The 19,767-nt window shown below is 43.7% G+C and overlaps 1 protein-coding gene across 1 annotated transcript in view; it reads right to left on the bottom strand.

The window, feature by feature from the left end:
* Positions 1-2,386: 2,386 nt before the first annotated feature.
* MCOLN2 (mucolipin TRP cation channel 2) overlaps positions 2,387-19,767 on the bottom strand; it is a 65,437-nt gene continuing 48,056 nt past the window's right edge. The window contains exons 9-14 of the mRNA XM_065909990.1: positions 18,920-19,069; positions 17,417-17,518; positions 17,191-17,313; positions 7,215-7,421; positions 5,324-5,445; positions 2,387-2,970 (exon numbers count right to left, since the gene is read on the bottom strand). Of these exons, the coding sequence (XP_065766062.1) occupies positions 2,934-2,970; positions 5,324-5,445; positions 7,215-7,421; positions 17,191-17,313; positions 17,417-17,518; positions 18,920-19,069 (741 nt within the window). The 3' untranslated portion in view covers positions 2,387-2,933. The remainder of the gene's footprint in view (positions 2,971-5,323; positions 5,446-7,214; positions 7,422-17,190; positions 17,314-17,416; positions 17,519-18,919; positions 19,070-19,767) is intronic.

The raw sequence follows: 19,767 nt of genomic DNA, 5'->3' as shown, positions 1-19,767 counted from the left end.
ACATTTGTTACATCAGATCAGCAATAGCTGATGAGTACCACACACCTTCTGACAAATTTGGTTAAGGCAGTGGGCTCCCAGCTGAGGATGGGTGGGGGGGGGTGGGGGGGGGTCTCAGGGTGAAGGACTGGGGATTTGTTACACTTCTGTACCTCGGAGACCTTTATCCACCCATCCTACTGACAGCTTTGCCCCGAGGGCAGGGCCTTTAGGCTGTTGAGGTCCACAGGCTCCTCCACAACTGCTTGAGCTTTAGACATTGAACTGATCTTTGCCTCCAGGACAAAGATAGATGTGGGTATCTACTCACCTACAGGCCTAACAAAGTTCACCAAAACTGTGTGGTGAGCTCTCTTCAAAGTAAAGATCTTCCTGGCTTGCCCAGGTGATAGATTTGTACATGTGTAGACCACGCAAGAAAAGCTTTTGGAAGATCCAGTATTCACTGAGCACTTATAAGTCATGTCCAGTTCTACTCACTTTACATTTGACTCATTTAATCCCTGCAATCCCCACTTTACAGATGAAGAAACCAAGGCTGGTGTGACCTGTCCAAGGAGACTCAGATAGTAGGAGGCCAGGCACCCTGGCAAACTAAATGGCTTAACATCTTCACTCCCCCATGATTTCATGGAACCTACTTATTAATACAAACGTGGCAGAAAATAAAAACTAAGAATGGCTCAGGTTTCAATGCTCAACGTCAGGCTTCGCATGAATTACCTGACTTAAATGCCAATCCCACAGTTTATTGAGGTTTCATCACTTAGAAACTGGAAGTAACTTGCCCAGGCACCGAAGTTCAGGGTAAGCTGGGATTTTACCTATCTAGACATGGTATGGACACATGATGAAAGTATGGGTGTATGCAGAAAGAAGTGGGGGGACCAGAAAAATCCTGGGAGGGGCTTGATGGGGAGGAGCAGGAGACAATGAGGGAGAGTCCTGTAATGAGGGTCCTACTTAATTAAAATCTTACTCTTCACCAGTAACTTTAAAATAGTTGACCCCTAAGATAGTTCAGGTATGAACTAAATCTATGCATGAAGTGATCTTAATCTCAAGTCATTATCATAAATATTTATTAATTCCTACAAACTAGCCCCTCTCTCTCCTTCACTGCTTTTAAGAAAGTGAGCAATCCCTTTTGAAGACCAGAGAGTATGTTGATAGAGATGTGATATGAATTTTTCATTAGGTAGATGTTAAGAAACAGTACATTAAAAAAAATTGTAGTAGTTCAATGAAGTGAAAGTCACCCATGACCTTTGCTTACCAGCCCAAGTCAATAGGCCTAAGAATGTTACATCAGGCTTTGAGGAAGTCACTGCAAGCCATAGAGGTATGTTCTATAAGAACTGGGATCCCATAATGAAACCAAGAGGCAGAAAGAATGAGTCTCCTAAATTTCACAGTGAACTCTCCAAGTGGAAGCCTAGGGAAGGAAAGAAAACGGTTTGTCCCAGATATGTCTATTAGCCGAGTTATAAGAAAATATTTTTCAATAAAATCCAAATAGATAACAGAGTTGTCACGGTGACAATTGTTTAAAATCATTAAAAAGAGAGAAAACAGTGTTTCTACAGACACAGGGTAACCTTGAAAAAAGATTTTTCTTCCTCAAAGTGTTCTGTTCAGCTGGAGGGAAAAGAAATAAAAGGAAACATGAAAGCCAATGAAAGAAAAACATAAGCATGGAAGACCATCATTAATCTTCAATTCAAATTGTATAAAAGGCATTAATAGCAATTCTATTCAGAGATAAATGATGCACTGGGGGTATATTCAGGGTGAATAAGTGATTTAATTGCACATTGCTTCTGCATGGGGATGACCCTAGAACCACAGGTTAAACGGTCTTTAATTTAAAACTTGAATGTAACTCAATGTTTTTTTTTTTAAGTAAAAAAGTTTATAACTAAAATGGTAAGTTTAGCAAAGCATTTTGTGTATAGACTGCAGTTGTGTCTGACTCTTTGTGACCCCATGGACTGTAGCCTGCCAGGCTCCTCTGTCCATGGAATTCTCCAGGCAAGGATACTGGAGTGGGTAGCTGTTCCCTTCTGCAGGGGATCTTCCCACCCCAGGGATCGAACCCAGGTCTCTCACACTGCAGATTCTTAACTGTCTGAGCCACCATGGAAGTCCAGTAGCTCCATATGTCATGATAAAAATAAATTTAATTTATTTTGGAAAAAAAAAAAACACCACCTTCCTTGCTTGACAAGGGTAAATCCCCACCACAGTGGAGTTCAGGTGTTGACATGAGTGGCCACGGCGGTAGTATAATGTCCACATGTCCCGGGTATACAATCAACAAGGAGCACAAGTGACAAGGTGTCCAAACAACTTTGTTTCCAATTCTTCCCACTGACTTTACCAACAGTTTCTTCACATCATCCTGAGAAGACCATAGGAAAACATAGGCCAAGAGATGTCCACTGCAAGAGGTCTTTTTGTTGATTTAAGTGTATTACATGGCTTAATAGTTCTCCAGCGTTGAGTTTCTAAGTTGGTAGTGCAACCAGTTTCTGTTTTGTGCAGACCATGGATTAATAAATGTCTTCTCACCCAAGAATCACTTTAAGACAAACCTGTATTTGATGATGAACTCACATCTTTAAATACATGGCTTTAAATACCACTGTTTTACCCACTCTGAAATATGACATCATAATTTAAAAGACCAAGACAGAATTTCACTGTCACTGCTCTATGACACTAATGCCCAGGAGGTGACTGTGGTCTGTTCTTCATCATTCAAGTTTATAAAAAGGAACTTTGGAACTTCAATTCTGTTCAGCCAGCTGACAGTCCTCTTTCCCCATCCGCAGTCGGTGTTTTTGGAAGTGCTGGTCCAAGCCATTTGGGACCCCTCTACATTGTCATTCAGTATGGAGACCTGAAACTTGATCATTGTCAGCAGGAGGATTTTAGTTAATAAGTATCAAGTGGTCATCACTTCTATTCCTGTAACAGAAAGGGGGAGAAGTAAAGAGAGCAATAACTTAAAACTCTTTGAGATGGAACAGGAATACATGCTCTATCATGTCAGCATACATAAATTACTGACATGCTGAGTGCAACATGTAAGTGGAAGAAAACTTAAGGACAATTTACATTATTTGGGGTTTGATTAGATGCTTCTGGCAATTTTGAGGTGCTGTCCACCCTCCATCTCCATGGCTAGAACTGCAGATTTTCCTCCTTCACTATGGTAGAGAAGGGGAAAGGTTAACTGCATTTTCTCAAACCAGCACACCCCTCCAGAGAACCAGACCAGAAGCATACCTCCCCATAGAACCAGAAGAGGATGCAGAGGCTACTTGTTCCACCCTAATGATACCACAGAGGGACCCAGGGACTTAGGAAAGGTCATGGGACACATTCAGTAATTGGCAGGATCCAAAATGAAAACCCAGGTGTTCTGACCATCAGGCTAGAGGCTCTGTCAATTATTCAAGAGCGAATGAGTCTCTGGTGGTTGATGGGCTGCTTTTTTTGAAGAAGAGCAACCTGGCCATGCTCTTCAGGAGGCAGAGCTGTGATACTTGGGTTGCATGTCATGGGCACTGGAGAGGGGCCCAGACACCAGTACTTGTGATGCCTTTATGGTTCTTCTCCAACATATACTCTCCAGTCATAAAGTGAGTCCTAGGCTCATAGAATTGTCACCTTCCTCAATTTTATTTCATTCTTAAGTTTCCAGCTGTGTTAAACACATCCAGGTATACTTAATTTTCGATGATTTCAAAACCGTCACTTGTTCCAAGGCCTCAGTACAACCCATTTCCTTCATTAGACCCTATGACCTTCATTGTTTCTATGCAGGGTCCAGCCAGATCCCCCTGGATTCCAGCCGTTGATCTGATTATTCAGCTAAAACCGATCAAGCCAACTTCACCCATGGCCATCTTTGGTAACAGCCACTTCTGTTTCTATTTTTGATCTCCTCTTTTTTCAAAACTTCCAACATCCCGTTCTTCACTTTGTTCCCTTTGGGTGACCCTCCTGTTCTACCAATTCTCTCGCTGCTCACTATGAAACGAGCAGACGGTTGTTCGCACCAGACACACCTTCTCCACAAGTCTTAGCTCATCTTAGGGAAAGCTGCCTGCTGATGTTGCTCCGTTCTCACCAGCCAGACTCAACCTGATCAATCAGTCCTGCAGGTCACCCTTTAAATCTTTCACTTGTTTCATATGGCTGCATGAGAAATCATCTAACAACCCTCTGGGGCTTTTTCTGGTACAAAGATCAAGCACCAAAAGCCCATCCATTACTGTCCAGTGTTCACAACTATTTTACATTCTGAGATGACTTTTTTAAATTTATGGTTAACTACATATTAGAAAAGCAACTTTCTAATTAGAAAAGGATCCTTATGTAAGGTACCCCTTAGGAGGCAGCTGCCTATTAAGAAAATTAATTTCCCTTTATCCCTGCTTCCATGGCAACATTTTAATGCTCTGAGAGGATAAAATGTGATTGTAAAAACTTAACTCTTCTCAGAAGATCTCATTTCATATTTACTAGACATTATTTAGAAGTGCTCCATCATACCATTTCAAATCCCAAGATGTAGTACGAATTGATTAATGAAAAATACATCCTGTGATTCTGAGTAGCAATTATGTTCTTCCTCTTCCTTCAGGACTGGTTTAGCGAATGCTTCTCAAAAGACGTGAGTCGGGGATACTCCTAGCTAACAACCCCCATCCCTGACTTGAGATGAAAACAAACATGGGCACAGTTAAGAAGATTATCTTCATGTGTCCCCCATTCTCGTCCCCAACCCACTGTGCGGAGGCTTTGCCACTGAGGTCCGGACTATTTATGTAAGTGCCCTGATCAATGGTGAGCGAAGAGTCATTGATCAACTGATTTGTATTTGCAGCCAAGGACACACAGAGGCCCTCTCAAGCAGATTTTCTGCTCTGCTCAAAGAAGGTTACTTGTACCACCAATTGTGAAAAGGGGAAAACATCTTTGACATTCCTGGAGCTACACCTGTAAATGAAGGATTCTGACCTCTTCCTGTGGCCAGCCCACCCTCTTGACTTCAGGGACATAGTTCATGCCTTTTCATAACAGGCTTTAACATTCCCAAGAGATTCCAACCATGTCTTGTACCTTTGTACCTTTTATAAGAAACAATAGATTTCTAAAGCCAAGTCCAGTGGGAGGAAAGAAAGGAAGGCTGCATTGTTTCCTCCAATCAGCTGATTTCTGAGAGCAGCGTTTGCCCTGGGAGGACTCTTTGTTAAGGCAACAGAGCATCTCATCCTGGGAGCATGGAGACCTGACTCGACACAATACTGACCTCCTCAGACAGCAGATGCTGGACAGGAAAGCTGGTGACTCTTCCTGACACTTCTCTTTGCTACTACACTCCTTCAGGAATTCCTGAAGATCCGTGGCAGGAAACCCATTCTGTTGGTATTTCTTTAAAAAGTACACAGTGTGGTTACCTTATTTATACAGCATGAGAAATTGCTCCCTCTGTCAACGAACCAAACCCACCTCTGCTAAAATAAAACTCTCCCACGTTCCAAACTCAGATCCAAGAACTGATATTAACAATAATCAATCAATCTCTGGGTCCCTTGAAAGCCAAGCCAGGGCCACCATGGGAACAGACAGCCATTCGGAGGAAAACTCCAGACAGCAAGCCTTAGTGGGAAAAGGGCTGTTGTTGTTATGGTTTAGTCACTAAGCTGTGTCCTGCCAGGCTCCTCTGTCCATGGGATTTCCCAGGCAAGAATACTGGAGTAGGTTGCCATTTCTTTCTCCAGGAGATCTTTCTGACCCAGGGATGGAAACCCCATCTCCTGCACTGGCGGGCGGATTCTTTACAATTGAGCCACCAAGGAGCCTAGAGGCATGTTAATTAAAGGGGTGAAGGAAATAACAGTCTAAAGCTTTCATGCTCACTGCAAGCCCAGGAGAAACCTCCCCTTCCCCACACTGCCCATATGGAGTTGGGCTGGGAAGTTTTATAGAAGCCGGTCGCTTACTGAGGTAGAAGGCAGTAGGTTCCTCCAAGCAGACCCAGAGACTCTTGAGAGACCCCTCCCCTCATGTTCAGTGAGATCATCCACCAGGTCACCAAGGCTTGGCGCCCTCAAAGGGACACTGGCAGATCCAAGGACAGCACCCACACTGCAGAGGCCTGGCTGCTCTCCCCACGGCCAGCCCTCCTGCAGCCAAGCACCCATCCCGACAGAAACATGTGTCTCCTTCCGCACAAAATGCTCAGGAGTATTTCCAACGGACTGGGTTCTTCTGGGATAGCCTGAGAAGGTTCAAGAAGAGGACAACGCCGCAGGACACGGATATGGCATCCCTGCTTGCTCAGATGCTGGCCCCAAACAGGGTGCTGGCTCCAAGTACGACCACCTGCTGCAGAGACACACCGCCTGAGGCTACAGAGCTTCCTTCCTGCTGCAGAGCAGTTAAATGGACCCGGTCGGAAAGGACACAGGGTCCACTGGGTAGCTTGGGAAGGGAAGAAGCTAAACGGCCACAAAAGCCTTAGATTTTGTAACCTAAGGGAAACCTGCAGCACACGAGCGGCATCCAGTGTTTGAGGTGTGCCCACATATGGACAGTTGTCAGGAAGATGGTCACCCCTTATCACTGAAACTTAGCACGCAAAGCCGAAGTTCCAGGACAGGCAGGTATGCCTGTAAGCACCAAGATCCACAGCCCAACTACCTGATTTACCAAATTCAGTCCATTCTTAAGGGCTTCCCCTGTGGCTCAGTGGTAAAGAATCTGCCTACAATGCAGGAGACGGGGGTTCGATCCCTGGGTCAGGAAGATCCGCTGAAGGAGGCTATGACAGCCCACTCCAGTATTCTTGCTTGGAGAATCCCAGGGACAGAGAAGCCTGGCGGATTATAGTCCGCAGAGTCACTAAGAGTCAGACACGACTGAAGCGACTTAGCCGGCAGGCAGGCCCATCTTTACCCATTCCCTTTCTCTTTCCCACTACACCTCCAAACCAGTCCACCCCAATCTGGGCACCAAGGACAATGTCCTAAATGCATATTTAAAATGAACCTTCAGCATCTAAAAAGTTCCTTTTCTACAAAATCTCAAAAATCTAAGTAATAGTATTTTAAGTAAGTAAAAAACATAGTATTTTCCTATGTTCTGATCTATACAGAATTTGCAATAGTTTTTGGTAGGAAATAATGATAACTGCTTACCTTAATGGTGTCATAAGAGTCTGTGATAAGTGCAATGAAAAGGCTGAGAATCATGTATATGAAAAGGCTGATGAAGGAATATAAATACAGGCGACTGAACAGCCACACCAAGTGGCTCTTCTGCTGGATGTGAGCAAAGGTCGCATACATGTCATCACCGTTGACCAGAGAAAACAGACACTCGGCAACCGTGTTCAGATTTTCAAACTGTGGAGGGGGGAGACCAAGAGTAGTCTGAGATATACTAGCCAAGGAAGTAGAGAAGTATCTAGTTAGCTGGTTTTGTTGAAGACATTGTTGCTGCCATTTTTATTACGATTAACATTCACCTTAGGGCACTGGAATACCATGCATTGCAAATTGTTACTCAAAACTCTCCTCTACATTCACAGAGATAATTTCTTGACACCTCTCTCAGTCTTTTTCCTTTGCACTCTTTATGTTGCTGCTGTTGTTGTTCAGATGCTACGTGATGTTTGACTCTTTGCAACCCCATGGACTGTAGCACCCATGCTTCCCTGTCCTCTGTCTCCCAGAGTTTGCTCAAACTCACATCCATTGAGCCAAGAATGCCATCCAACCATTTCATCCTCCGTCGCCCCTTTCTCCCAGCATCAGGGTCTTTTCCAATGACTTTTTATATATTTGTGGTCATGTCACCTAAGCATTTTGGATCAGATTTTTCTTTCTTTTCTACTTAACATAGTCTTGTATTATTCATACCCAGAGATCATTTGTTGGAAATGTCAACTGTAACTATTTCCCTTTCACGGGACATCCTAATCATGTTTGCTATTGTAAAGAACAACACAATGCACATTTCTCGACACTGAGTTTTTTCCTATTATTAGGTCTCAGTATTAACTTTTTTTTTTTTTTGGCCATGTGTGGTCTTCATTGTTGCACTGGCTTTTCCCTAGTTGCAGTGAGCAGGGGCTACACTCTAGTTGCGATGTGCAGGCTTCTCATCGCGGTGGCTTCTTTCATTGTGGAGCAGGGGCTCAGTAGATGTGCACATGCTTAGTTGCTCTGCAGCAGGTGAGGTCTTCCCAGACGAGGGATTGAACCCGTGCCTCCTGCATTGGCAGGCAGATTCTTTATCACTGAGCCACCAGGGAAGCCCACGATTAACATTTTAAGGCTAAAATCTGCTAAACTGCTTTCTGAAAGAACTGCAGACCACCAGCAAAGGTGGAAGGGCCAGAGACAGAGGCTCAAGAAAACTGGTTTCTTTGTAGCCTTTCCAACCATGAATTCAGATAATTTTCCAGCCTTTAAAGCTCGAGATTACTAGAGGTGGGAAAGTGCATTAGGATGAATGATCATGGTGTGTCTTCTGAGGGCTCCCCAGCTACCAGTGGACTGGCCACTGCCAACATACCTAACCCCTGTGGCAGAGCTGGGTGGGCTGCCTAAGGAAAGTGGCCCTCAGAAGTCAGGCCTGAAAGCCGAGGTGCTCATCAGTGAGAGGAGGAAGAGAAATTTGCTCAGTGAATGTGGAGGGAATAGGTGTGGAGCCTAAGGAGTGGTTGGAGAGAGTGTGTGCTGCGCTCACAGAGCCTTGTCTGGGCTTGTAAACACTTCAGACTAATCCCGGCTTCCCTGGAGAAGAGTGAAAACTTGGACAGAAGAGGGATAGGATCTGCTCTCTGTTTCCATGGCACGTGAAGATCTCGCAGAATAGACAAGTTCAGGGGCCAGGAGGCCAGTCGGACTAAGTGCAGGGGCCCAGGATTGCAAGGAATCCAGAGGAAAGTGGGGAGAAAGTAAGCCCAGGAGGGTGGGGGAGGAACCTCCGATGGACTCTGTTCCAGACAAGGCCAGTTTAAGGGGCGGGTAGAGGCAGCGACAGGAGGTAGTTAGCAAGAGGTTGACGGAACACCTGAAGCCCTGGGGGCAGAGCTGAGCAGGGGCTGGTGTGGAATGCCCCGGGAAGCTCGCAGCCACCACCCGGCTTATGCGCTTGACCACCAGCTGCCATATCCACAGAAAGTAAACAGCGAGTGCTTAATGAATGAAGTCTCTGAGGTCAGAGGGTTAAACATTAGATGAGTGTGAAAAGTTTCTATGTGAAGAATGATAATGACTTAATAGGCAAAAGGCGACACAGTTTTCAGAAATGCAGATACAACAGCTTGCTGCAAAACTGTAACAAAACATATTCTGTCCTTAGCGGGAGGAGGGGCCGGTACGTCCATCAAGTCAGCGCGTGTGGCTGTGGGACAAGTCCCTGTGAATGTCTCTGGGACATTTCCAGCTGGGAGCTGTGCTATCAGTATGGATTCACATGCAACATAATAATAGCTCCCACCATCTGAGCCCAGAAAATGGGCTTCCCTTCCAAATTTCTCTATCTCTGTCTGCGATTCCAGCCTCCTACCAGAAAAAGATTACTCCAAAATAATCAAGTGCTTAAAACTATGTGTTGTTTATATGTGAAATCTAAAATACAACACAAAAGAAACCTATCTGTGGAAAAGAAACAGACTCACTGACATAGGGAACAGACTTGTGGTTGCCAAGAGGAGAGGGTTGGAGGAGGGCTGGAGTGGGAGGTTGGGGTTAGCAGATGTAAGCAATCATATATAGAATGGATAAACAACAAAGTCTACTATATAGCACAGGGAACCTCATTCAATAGCCTGTGATAAACCACAATGGAAAAGAATATTTAAAGAAAGAATCTATATACATGTATAACAATCATGTTACTGTAGAGCAGAAATTAACTAACACTGTAAATCAACTAAACTTCAATTAAAAAAAAAAAAAAGCAGTGTGTTGAATGGATTTATTTTCCCTGCTCTACAATCTAATAAGGTTTGTCTGTTTGTATGGTGCTTCTCTAACCCACTCTTTCTACGCCTCTCTGATGTCACACTTAAATATTTATTACAGAAAACTCCAGAAAAGTCTTCCTCCCTCCAACCTCTTCAGCCTCAAGTCCAAGCTGCAGTAAAATCTAAACTTCAAAGAACATAGCCTTCAAATCATTTCTCTTGCTTAGCAATAATGCAAAGTCTGGAGGCAAAGTAAAAATCCAAGCCAAGAACCCTGGAGTAAGTTCCTCGTTTATGGGGCCTCACGCCATCCCTTGAATGGCAGTGTCAAGATCGTGTGTCTGCCTCCTCTCACAGCACCTGGGCCACTTCTCCGTCTGTAAATCATGGGATTTACTCTCTTCATCTGGTACATCCGTCATCGTCTCTGCCCGATGGAGCCAGTGTGGAAGGGCTATTTCAGTCTTACATCAAGTCAGACTGCCCTGGCAGCTCTAGTTTGTTCTCTACATCAGTAAGAACCACAGAAGAAATGACTGGTTGGTCTTCTAATTGTTGTCTGCACACTTCTCTGTACCCCAACCAGCTAGCAAACTCCCAGTCTGTGATAGATTCACGGGGTAAATTCTGTAACCAAGGGAGAGCATACAGACATACCCCAAATAAGAATCATGGCCATGGCTTTGCTACATCGGCGACAACTCTGAAGACCTGGACTAAAGTCACTCCCCACAGAACCCTGGAGGGAACATCCATGAGCAAATCACTTATTAATATGCAGATAATGTAATAATAAGACAGGCAGTTCCCAGAGTAACTAGCTTCCACCCCACCACTAGCCTTAAGACAATGCAGTTCAAGTTGGTTTCCATGAACATCAATTACAACTCTGACAGCACCATTAGTAATCCTTATTTCTCAGGACTTCCCTGGTGGGACAGTGGTTAAGAATCCATCTGCCAGTGCAGGGGACATGGGTTTGATCCCTGGTCCGGGAAGACTCCACAGGCCAAGGAGCAGCTCAGCCCATGTGCAGAACTACCGAAGCCTGTGTGCCCTAGAGCCCTCACAAGGCAACAAGAGACACCACCACAGTGAGAAGCCCGAGCATCGCAGCCAAGAGTAGACCCCACTCACGACAACCAAAGGAAGTCCGCGGAAAGCAATGAAGGCCCAGCACAACCAAAAATTAATTAATTAAAAGAATTTTAAACCCATATTTCTCAGAGTTTCTCTTGGAAACTGGCCAATTCCTTTCTTTAGTGTCAAGAACCTCCAGCAGTTTGTGTTTCAAGTTCCAGAACTGCGAGTTGGTGGGCACAGTGCAAATTCATCCCTTAGTTTCCTGTGCAGTTACTTAGAATCAATTTGGACACAATATGCATCTCAGCATTAATGTTATTTATCTCCCTCTTCTCTGGGCATGTGAGATTTATTTTAACCCACCAAAAAGTTAAACAGAGACCTAGTAAGGTAAGTAATTGGTACATACTCTACCATTTCATACCATAAGAAGTGGCTGTGAGCTAGTTTCAGTGGCCAAGATCCATAGTATAATAAACGAGCTTTAAAAATACCTAACGTGGAGAACAGTATGGCAGGTCCTTAAAAAACTAGAGTTACCATTTGATACAGAAACCCACTCCTGGGCATATATCCAGAGAAAACTCTAATTCAAAAAGATATGTGCTTTCCAATGTTTGCAGCATTTACAACAGCCAAGACATGGAAGCAATCCAAATGCCATCAACAGATGAATGGATAAAGAATATATATATATATCCAACAGATGAATGGATAAAGAATATATATATATATATATATATATATATATATAAAATGGAATATTATTCGGCCATAAAAAGATGAAATAATGCCATTTCCAGCAACATGGATGGACTTAGAGATTATCATACTAAGTAAGTTGGACAGAGAAAGACAAATATCACATGATATCACTTATATGTGGATTCCATGTACATGTGGAACCTAAAATACAATATAAATGATCTTATTTACAAGACAGAAATAGACTCATAGACATAGAAAATAAACTTATGGTTACCAAAGGGAAAAGGGGAGGAGGATAAATTAGGAAATTGGAATTAACAGATACACACTACTATATATAAATCAGATAACATAAATCAGATAGCATAGGGAACTGTATTCAATATATTGTGATAACCTATGATGGAAAAGGATCTGAAAAAGAATACATATATGTGTGTGCATTTGTATAACCGAATCACTTTGCTGCACACTTGAAACACTGTCAATCAGTTATGTTCTTTAGTTGCTAAGTTGTGTCTTTTACGACCCCATGGACTGTAACTCACCAGGCTCCTCTGTCCATGGGATTTCCCAGGCAAGAATACTGGAATGGGTTGCCATTTCCTTCTCCAAATCAACCATACTTCAATTTTTTAAAAATAGAGATTTAAAAAAATACCCAAGGTAAAGAGAAATAAGGTGCTAATGTGCCTCCAGGCTACCAATGCATTCCTAGGAAATTGCCTTGGTTCTTGCAAGCTTTTAAGTCCCCAGAAAGCAGCTTCTGCTACGTCTCTGTTTCTTGTCATTCAGCAAACTTGCTGAGCCCTTTACCATGTTCTATGTACCACACATGACATGAGGAATGCAAACAGCAATAATCCACGGTCCCATCCTCTAAGAGTTTGGGCTAGAAGAGTCCGATAGTGTTAGGGGCACAGTAGATGTTGAATAAATATCAAATGGATATCTCCATAAAATGTCTCCATGGGCTCCAGGCTACCACAGTGAAAACCCAAGCATTTGTTCCACAAATGATAATTTTTCAATTGAACCAAAAAGAACTTTCATGTGAATGAAAGCACAATTTGCAATCGCTTATGTCAGAGAGTGACATAAAAATTTGCTTCAAGAGTTGGTGCTAAGAGTCTCATGTAGCATTCACATAAAATGTTTTAACCAGCTAATAGTTGTTCTGAATAAGAGAGGTGCTTGGCTAAAACCAGAGGCCTTGAAAACAAGAAGGTGTAGCTCGGGGGCCACTGAACTTTTACCAGTGGCGTCAGCCAAGACCAGTGATTTTTCAATGCTTTGTCTTTTCATTTGCAAAATGGGGACAATAAATGCAAGACTGTGGTATATTCCTCAGAAAGTACTCTGGAAACGTCAAAGCCACATTAGAGTTATGTTCTTCCAGTCCTTTTTGAATTATTAAACAGCAACAGGCTCCAGCCCGCCAAGCTCACACATTTTGAAAGGGTGTTGTGCCAACGTCCATTAGTGCTGGAGTAAACGTCGGCAGGACACTTGTATTTTTATTCTCTTTCAGCTGAACCATTGAAATCCGATGTCTAACAGGAAACCCAGAAGCTAAAATGTGGGATTCCTGCTGCCAGACAAGCATCAGGGTGAGACTCTGGTTTTTCTGATACCTTCTCTTTAGAGTTTTTTTTTGTTTGTTTGTTTAAAGAACGATTGAGCTTCTACACCCAAGCTAGCTGTGATTCTAGAAATTCTAGGAAATGCTCACTATGGTGCCATTTCTCAAGCTTTCAGGCAATACTTGAAGGTCTTCTGATTCAACAGATAGTGACTGACTGGCAGAACCTGAAATTTTTGACCATTTGGATTGGTTTGGAGAGAGATGTGCAGGGGTAGTAAACAATTCTAACTTTAGATTCAAAGAAGAAGTAATATACAGAAGAAAAAGACAGAAGTCCAGAACGAAAGTGAAGGTTTTCTCTGACAATTGAGCAGTGCATCCACTGAATTAACTCAACTCTGTTTTCCAAATGTATCAGCTTGGTTAGGAATGGGAGATAGAAGCCATAAACAGACCTGCTATACAACCTCAGAGATACAGTTCTTATCTCTCTACTCCTCCAGGGGAGAAGTAACAGACTGGCATTAACTAAGAGACGTAAGCCAAGAGGTGACATGTCCAATATGGCCACCACCAGCTCTGGTGACTATGGAACATCCGATCAACAGCCAGTCCAGACTGAGCCATGCTGTGGGGACAAAATGCCCACCAGATCTCAAAGACTCAGTGCCTAAAAAAGGAAGGTAAAATATCTCAATGTTTTATACTGACTGCAGGCTGAAGTCATATTTTAAATACACTGGGTTAAATAAAATGCATAATTAAATTCAATTTCATCCATTTCTCTCAAAAAGTTTTTAATGTGGCTACTAGAAAAAGTTTTAAAGTGCAGACATGGCTCTCATTTGTAGCTCTCATATTTTTCTTGGATAGTGCTGATCCTCTGGACTCTTTGAAAGGACAGAACTGAAGATATGAAAATACAGTCAAGACTCACAAAGCAAAGAACACCATCATTCACAAGGTAACCTTGACACATATCGAAAAAAATAAGACTGATGACTCGGCTTTCCTCTCATGGTTGGGCCACTCTTGAGTCAGACTAAATGCTCTTTTGTAATGATTTGTTTTAGGTAATGCCAAGAAAACAAAAGAAGAAAAGCCTTCAGCTTATTGTTCAAAGGATGTGTATTAAGGTAAACGTGACCTGGGTGTGAATCCTATCTCAGCCATTCACTAACTATTCGACCCCAGGATTCTAACATATTAAGATCCTTATTTTCTGTCAAAAGATAATAATATTTCTCACAGGGTTAACGGGAGGACTAACAGAACAAGGGAGGTAAAGAACATGGGCACTTTAACTAGGTAGCACTTGAGAATGGTAGCTAGTTTAGTAAAATTAAAGCAACATTTCAGAGCATCTTCCAGAACAATGATGGGATAGGGAAGATGTGTGCCTGACTCTTTGCGACCCCAGGGACTGTAACCCGCCAGGCTCCTCTGTCCATTGGGGATTCTCCAGGCAAGAATACTAGAGTGGGGTGCCATCATACCCTTCTCCAGGGGATCTTCCAGACCCAGGGGTCGAACCCGCGTCTCTTAAGTCTCCTGCATCGGCAGGCGGGTTCTTTACCACTGGTGCCAGCAGGAAAGGTAGAGAGCCATTAACAGCCTCAGGACCACAGGATAAATTCCCCGGCCGCGGAAGAGCAGTCTTTATTCCATATGGTGCAACACTGCCCTCTAGTGACAAAAATGTGGCAAAGCACTCAGACCGCGAGGCCAGTGAGGAAGAAAAAAGCTAATTTTCCTGGGCACTAAGACGTAAATGCTCCAGATCAGAGAGATCATATCAAAGAACACTTTTTACTGATGAGTCACCTTTAAATCAGTGGGATAGAACTGGAAGAGCAGTAAGATGATCAAGATTTGCTAATAACCCAGAGATGGTCACTTTGTTGACTATACAGTTTCTCAAGTAGGAAAATGGTAATTCTCTTTGGACAAATTAAATGTAACGCTTAAAGAGGAGAAAGTCTGGGTAGATTCCAAGTTACTAGGATTAATTTTAGTAGGACAATACCAAAAGTTTGAGTTTTATGGATTGCTCAATTTTAGTGACGAGTTTATAAACCAGATTTGATCATGGTTTTTTTTAATGCGACTATCAAGGTCAAGATTTAAAGCTGAGTTGTATATACCAGTGTCAATACAATCCTTTACATCTTTACTTTTCTCCTTGTAGGACATCTAAGTCAAGATGACAGTACCCTGGGCTATTGACAAAATTAAATGAAATAGAAGAGAGAAACGCTTAGCATTACCTCAAGTGTTAGCTGCTATTATTTTTATTTTTGTTGTTTCTATTGTCCCAACTGCCAAAGGCCTGTGGAAAAAAAACTATAAGATGCAATCATTGCTTTTACTTTTTTGGTTTGAAAACAAAGCCTACCAAATTTCATTTCCTGCTATATCTTTAAATCAAATTTACCATCTTAAAACAAGAACATCTGGAGAAGGAAATGGCAACCCACTCCAGTACTCTTGCCTGGGATATCCCATGGACAGAGCCTGGTGGGCTACAGTCCATGGGGTCGCAAAGAGTTGGACACAACTGAGCGAGCATCCAGTCATTTTTAAGGGGAGGAAACAGTCTCAGGAAAGTTGAGATGCTTGCCAAAGGCCCCAGAGTTTTTGACGGCAGAGCCAGAACTATGGCTGAGGATTCCCAGCTCCCAGGCTTCTTGATCCTGGCCTCTCTAACCAGATACGTGTGTAGAAAACTAGAATCTAAAATTTGCCCAAGAGCCTCGGCTCAGTGTTAAAGAATCCACCTGCCAATGCAAGAGATGCGAGTTCCATCCCTGCTCCGGCAAGATCCCAACGTGCATTGGAGCAGCTAAGCTCCTGGGCCACAGCTGCGGAGCCTGTGCTCTGGAGCCTGAGAGCTGCAACTCCTGAGCCCAGGTGCTGCAACGACCGAAGCCCGAGCATCCTAGAGCCTGTGCTCGGCAATGAGAGGCCCTCACACCACGACTAGAGAGAAGCCCCTGCTCACTGCAATAGAGACAAGCCCATGCAGCACTGAAGACCCTGCACGGCCGTAAATAAATAAAATCATTTAAAAAGAAAAAACAAGAACATCTGAACATAACTTTATTGTCCCTGAAATTATGATACTGACTGCAGCCCAGTAATAGTTGAGAATTCAGATACTGAACTTTAATAAGGCAGCAAGATGATGCTGAAATCAAAGCCCCCTGCAAAGGCAAGATGTGTTACCTTCTAATCATAACTACCGTGGTCATTCCGGGCAGTCTTTATCCTCCTCCATCCTCCTCAGTTAATCTGGATGAAAACTGTAACCCTTTGAGTTAGACGGATTTTTAAATGCTTTTCCTTACTTAACTTCCATTTTTATTATAGTGATCTCATGTCCTAAGACTTCTTATGTGGTGTCCAGCTGGGTTAACATGTGACCCCTTAAGCCAGACCCAGACAACCATGAAATAAATGTGCTCTCCGGTTTCCTGCCGTTCTTGTTTTAACATCCTAAAGTCACTTCAACATCCAGGAAAGGGAAAGAAAAGGAAAACTAATGCAAAGATATGTGTTCACTGATGTCAAGCGTATGTGCTGGAGAGAAGTGGGATGAAGGTCAAAGCTAGAAACCTACTTTAAAAGAAAACATTTTACTTATTCTTTTGGCCATGCTGTGCAGAACTGTGGAATCTTAGTTCCCTGACCAGGGGTGCAATCCGAGTCCCCTGAATTGGAAGTGTGGAGTCTTAACCACTGGACTGCCAGGAAAGTCCCGAAACCCACTTTTAAGGGTCCCAAGTGCCTCGTGTGCAGGAGGCAGAATTAGGCTACACACCTTGTTGTGATATGGTCCTAAGACAATCCAGCCGCAGAAGGTGTAACCCAGATAGATCATACCAGCACACGCACAGAAGCGAAGAACTTTTGGCAACGAGGCTTGCATTGTTAAAATGAGCACCTGAAAATAAAAAACACAAAACAGCAGAATGGGAGTTATTAAAAAGTAGCTAATAGTTCCCAAAGAAATGGACCTGAATCCCAGTGGTGCCGCACATCCTTACATTATAGGCTTGGAAGTAACCCAAGTATCGGATGACGCCAACCCAGACAAAGAGCGTAGATGTTCCAAGCAAAATGCTGCATAGGTTGTAGTTTGTGAGATTCTAGGAAATGAAAAAACAGACGTATTAGTAAAATATTCTATTCCACTCAGCTCAGGAACCTCGCTTGAAACTGACTGGGAAAGAATGGTCTGCCTGCCTCTCTACAGTTATTCTAAGAGTTTTTAAACTGAAGAAGAAAATTAATAATAGTGCACAATTCCAAATGCATTTCTCATTTCCTTTTAGTATTGCAATTTGTTGAACTAAATCTTTGTTCAAACAATACTCTGAACTAGAGACTGCATTTACCACTGACTTAGGCATTAAAGCACATAAGCTAGTGATGTTTGCTAAATATCAAACAATACCTTCCAGCTATTAATTAACACTTTTAAAAGAAAGCCCCAGCATGACGTGCTAACAGTCCCTGCTCTCAAGGACTCCCAGGTCTAACTGAAGAGACACACGCACAAACACAATTCTAATATAACGTGCTATGTGCAGTGAGGGGCTCAGGGCCGGACTTGTCACACTGGGCTCCCACGGGCGTGACCCCAGAGTGGTGGGTCTGGTGGACGGGCCGGGAGAGCCTTGCAAGTCAACAGAGGCTGAGCCAGGGCCTCAGGCGGGGGCCCCACAAGACAGGCCAGAGAAAGTGGAGGCGGGAGATGGAGGGAGAGCTGAACGATGGGGACCCTGGAGACCACACCGAAGGAAGGCCACTTCATCACAAAGCAGGTTTCTGAGGCAGAAAGGATTGTCACTGCAAGACAGAGACCAGAAAGATGACTCTGACGGCTGGGTGGATGGGTCCGAGGGGTACAAGGCTGAAGGCAAAGCAACAGTGAGGAGACAGCTGTGGCGGGAAGGGGAGTCGCAGCAATGAGAAGATCTAGACCAGAGAGGAAGACGGCCTGAAGGAAGCGGAGCAGCTGCCATGGATGAGAGGGAGGTATTAGAGGTCAGGAGGGAAGGCTGGTAAGATTTGCTAGCTGATGGCAGAGCATCGAGGGGAGGAATCAAGACTTGGGAGACTAAATCAACTAAGTTACCCAAGGGCCGGGCAACTAGAGGCACTCAAATCCTCAAATAAAACCTCTTTCAGAACTCCCATCAGTCATGGGTGAGCACCCCTGGCTCACGGCGTGATTGGATCAAGGGTCAGAGGCTGCTTTTTGCAACTTAAAAAAATAAATAAAGCCTGACCAAGCAATCAATCCTCTCACACTTCAATTCCTATTCTGAAGATGCTGCCAAGTTCCCGAGAGGACATTCATGGGAATATCACCTTCCACAGAACATCCACCTCCTCATTTTCTGCTCACCAAAAACCAAGTCAAAGGAGGCTTCAGTTTTATGGATGTGAGAAAAGAGAAAACATGAGAATTACTACATATCTTAAGAGTATGTGAGACCCAAAAGAATAGAAAGAACCAAAGATTTAAAATGGGTTGCCCTCACCTTGGCTTTAATTTCCATTTTTAACACGGATCCACTTATTGTCAGGAGGTCGCTGATAATCACCAGGATATACCATTGGTTGATAAACTCCCTCTGGTCGGCATTACACACGTGTCGCTTGTACTTCTCCAGAAAGAACTTTAGGAATCTCTACAGCCAAAAAAAAAAAAAAATCATTTCTAACAAACTGCACTGGCCTCTGGAAGGAAAAAAGTGCAGAACAGAGCTCTTTCGAGTCTGATGGCATGACACTGCCTTTTCCAACAGGATGGATTCTCACTTGGAGGGTACAGATAACAGCCCACACGTCCCCCCACCATCTACCCCAGCTGGAGGCAAGCACGCCAATAAACTGAGTGATTCCAACACCCAATGCCTCGCTCTCACTCCAACAGACTCTTGTTGAAACAGCTGACACAGAGTCCATTCCAAACACCTGACATATTCCCAACACATTCAACCAGACAACAACCCTACGAACTCGGCGCCACGGACCCTTCCTTCCAGAGGAAAGAACTGAGACACGGGGCAGCCGAGCCAGGCCTTGAGTCCAGGCGGCCCAGCTCCCGGGTGTGGGCTCCCAGCGCCCCACACTCTGGTTGGCAGAACCCAGACCCTGACGCTGGATTCAGAATATCAAGGGACTTGGGGTGGGGGTGGGTGGGTAAGAGAACTGGGTATTTACAAAATAAACTGCCACATGTCAAGAAGTAGAAAATAGAATGAAGACAGTTTTTCTTGCTCCACGTGTGGTATTCTGATGACTTCCTACTTCCACTGACCCTAGTCTGTGTTTATACACATGCCACACACCGCGATAAAATTTGTGCTAGAGTATGTGGTCACGA

Source organism: Muntiacus reevesi, chromosome 1 (assembly GCF_963930625.1).
Source record: "Muntiacus reevesi chromosome 1, mMunRee1.1, whole genome shotgun sequence".
Lineage (NCBI taxonomy): Eukaryota > Metazoa > Chordata > Mammalia > Artiodactyla > Cervidae > Muntiacus > Muntiacus reevesi.
This window is presented reverse-complemented; position numbering and strand designations above follow the sequence as displayed.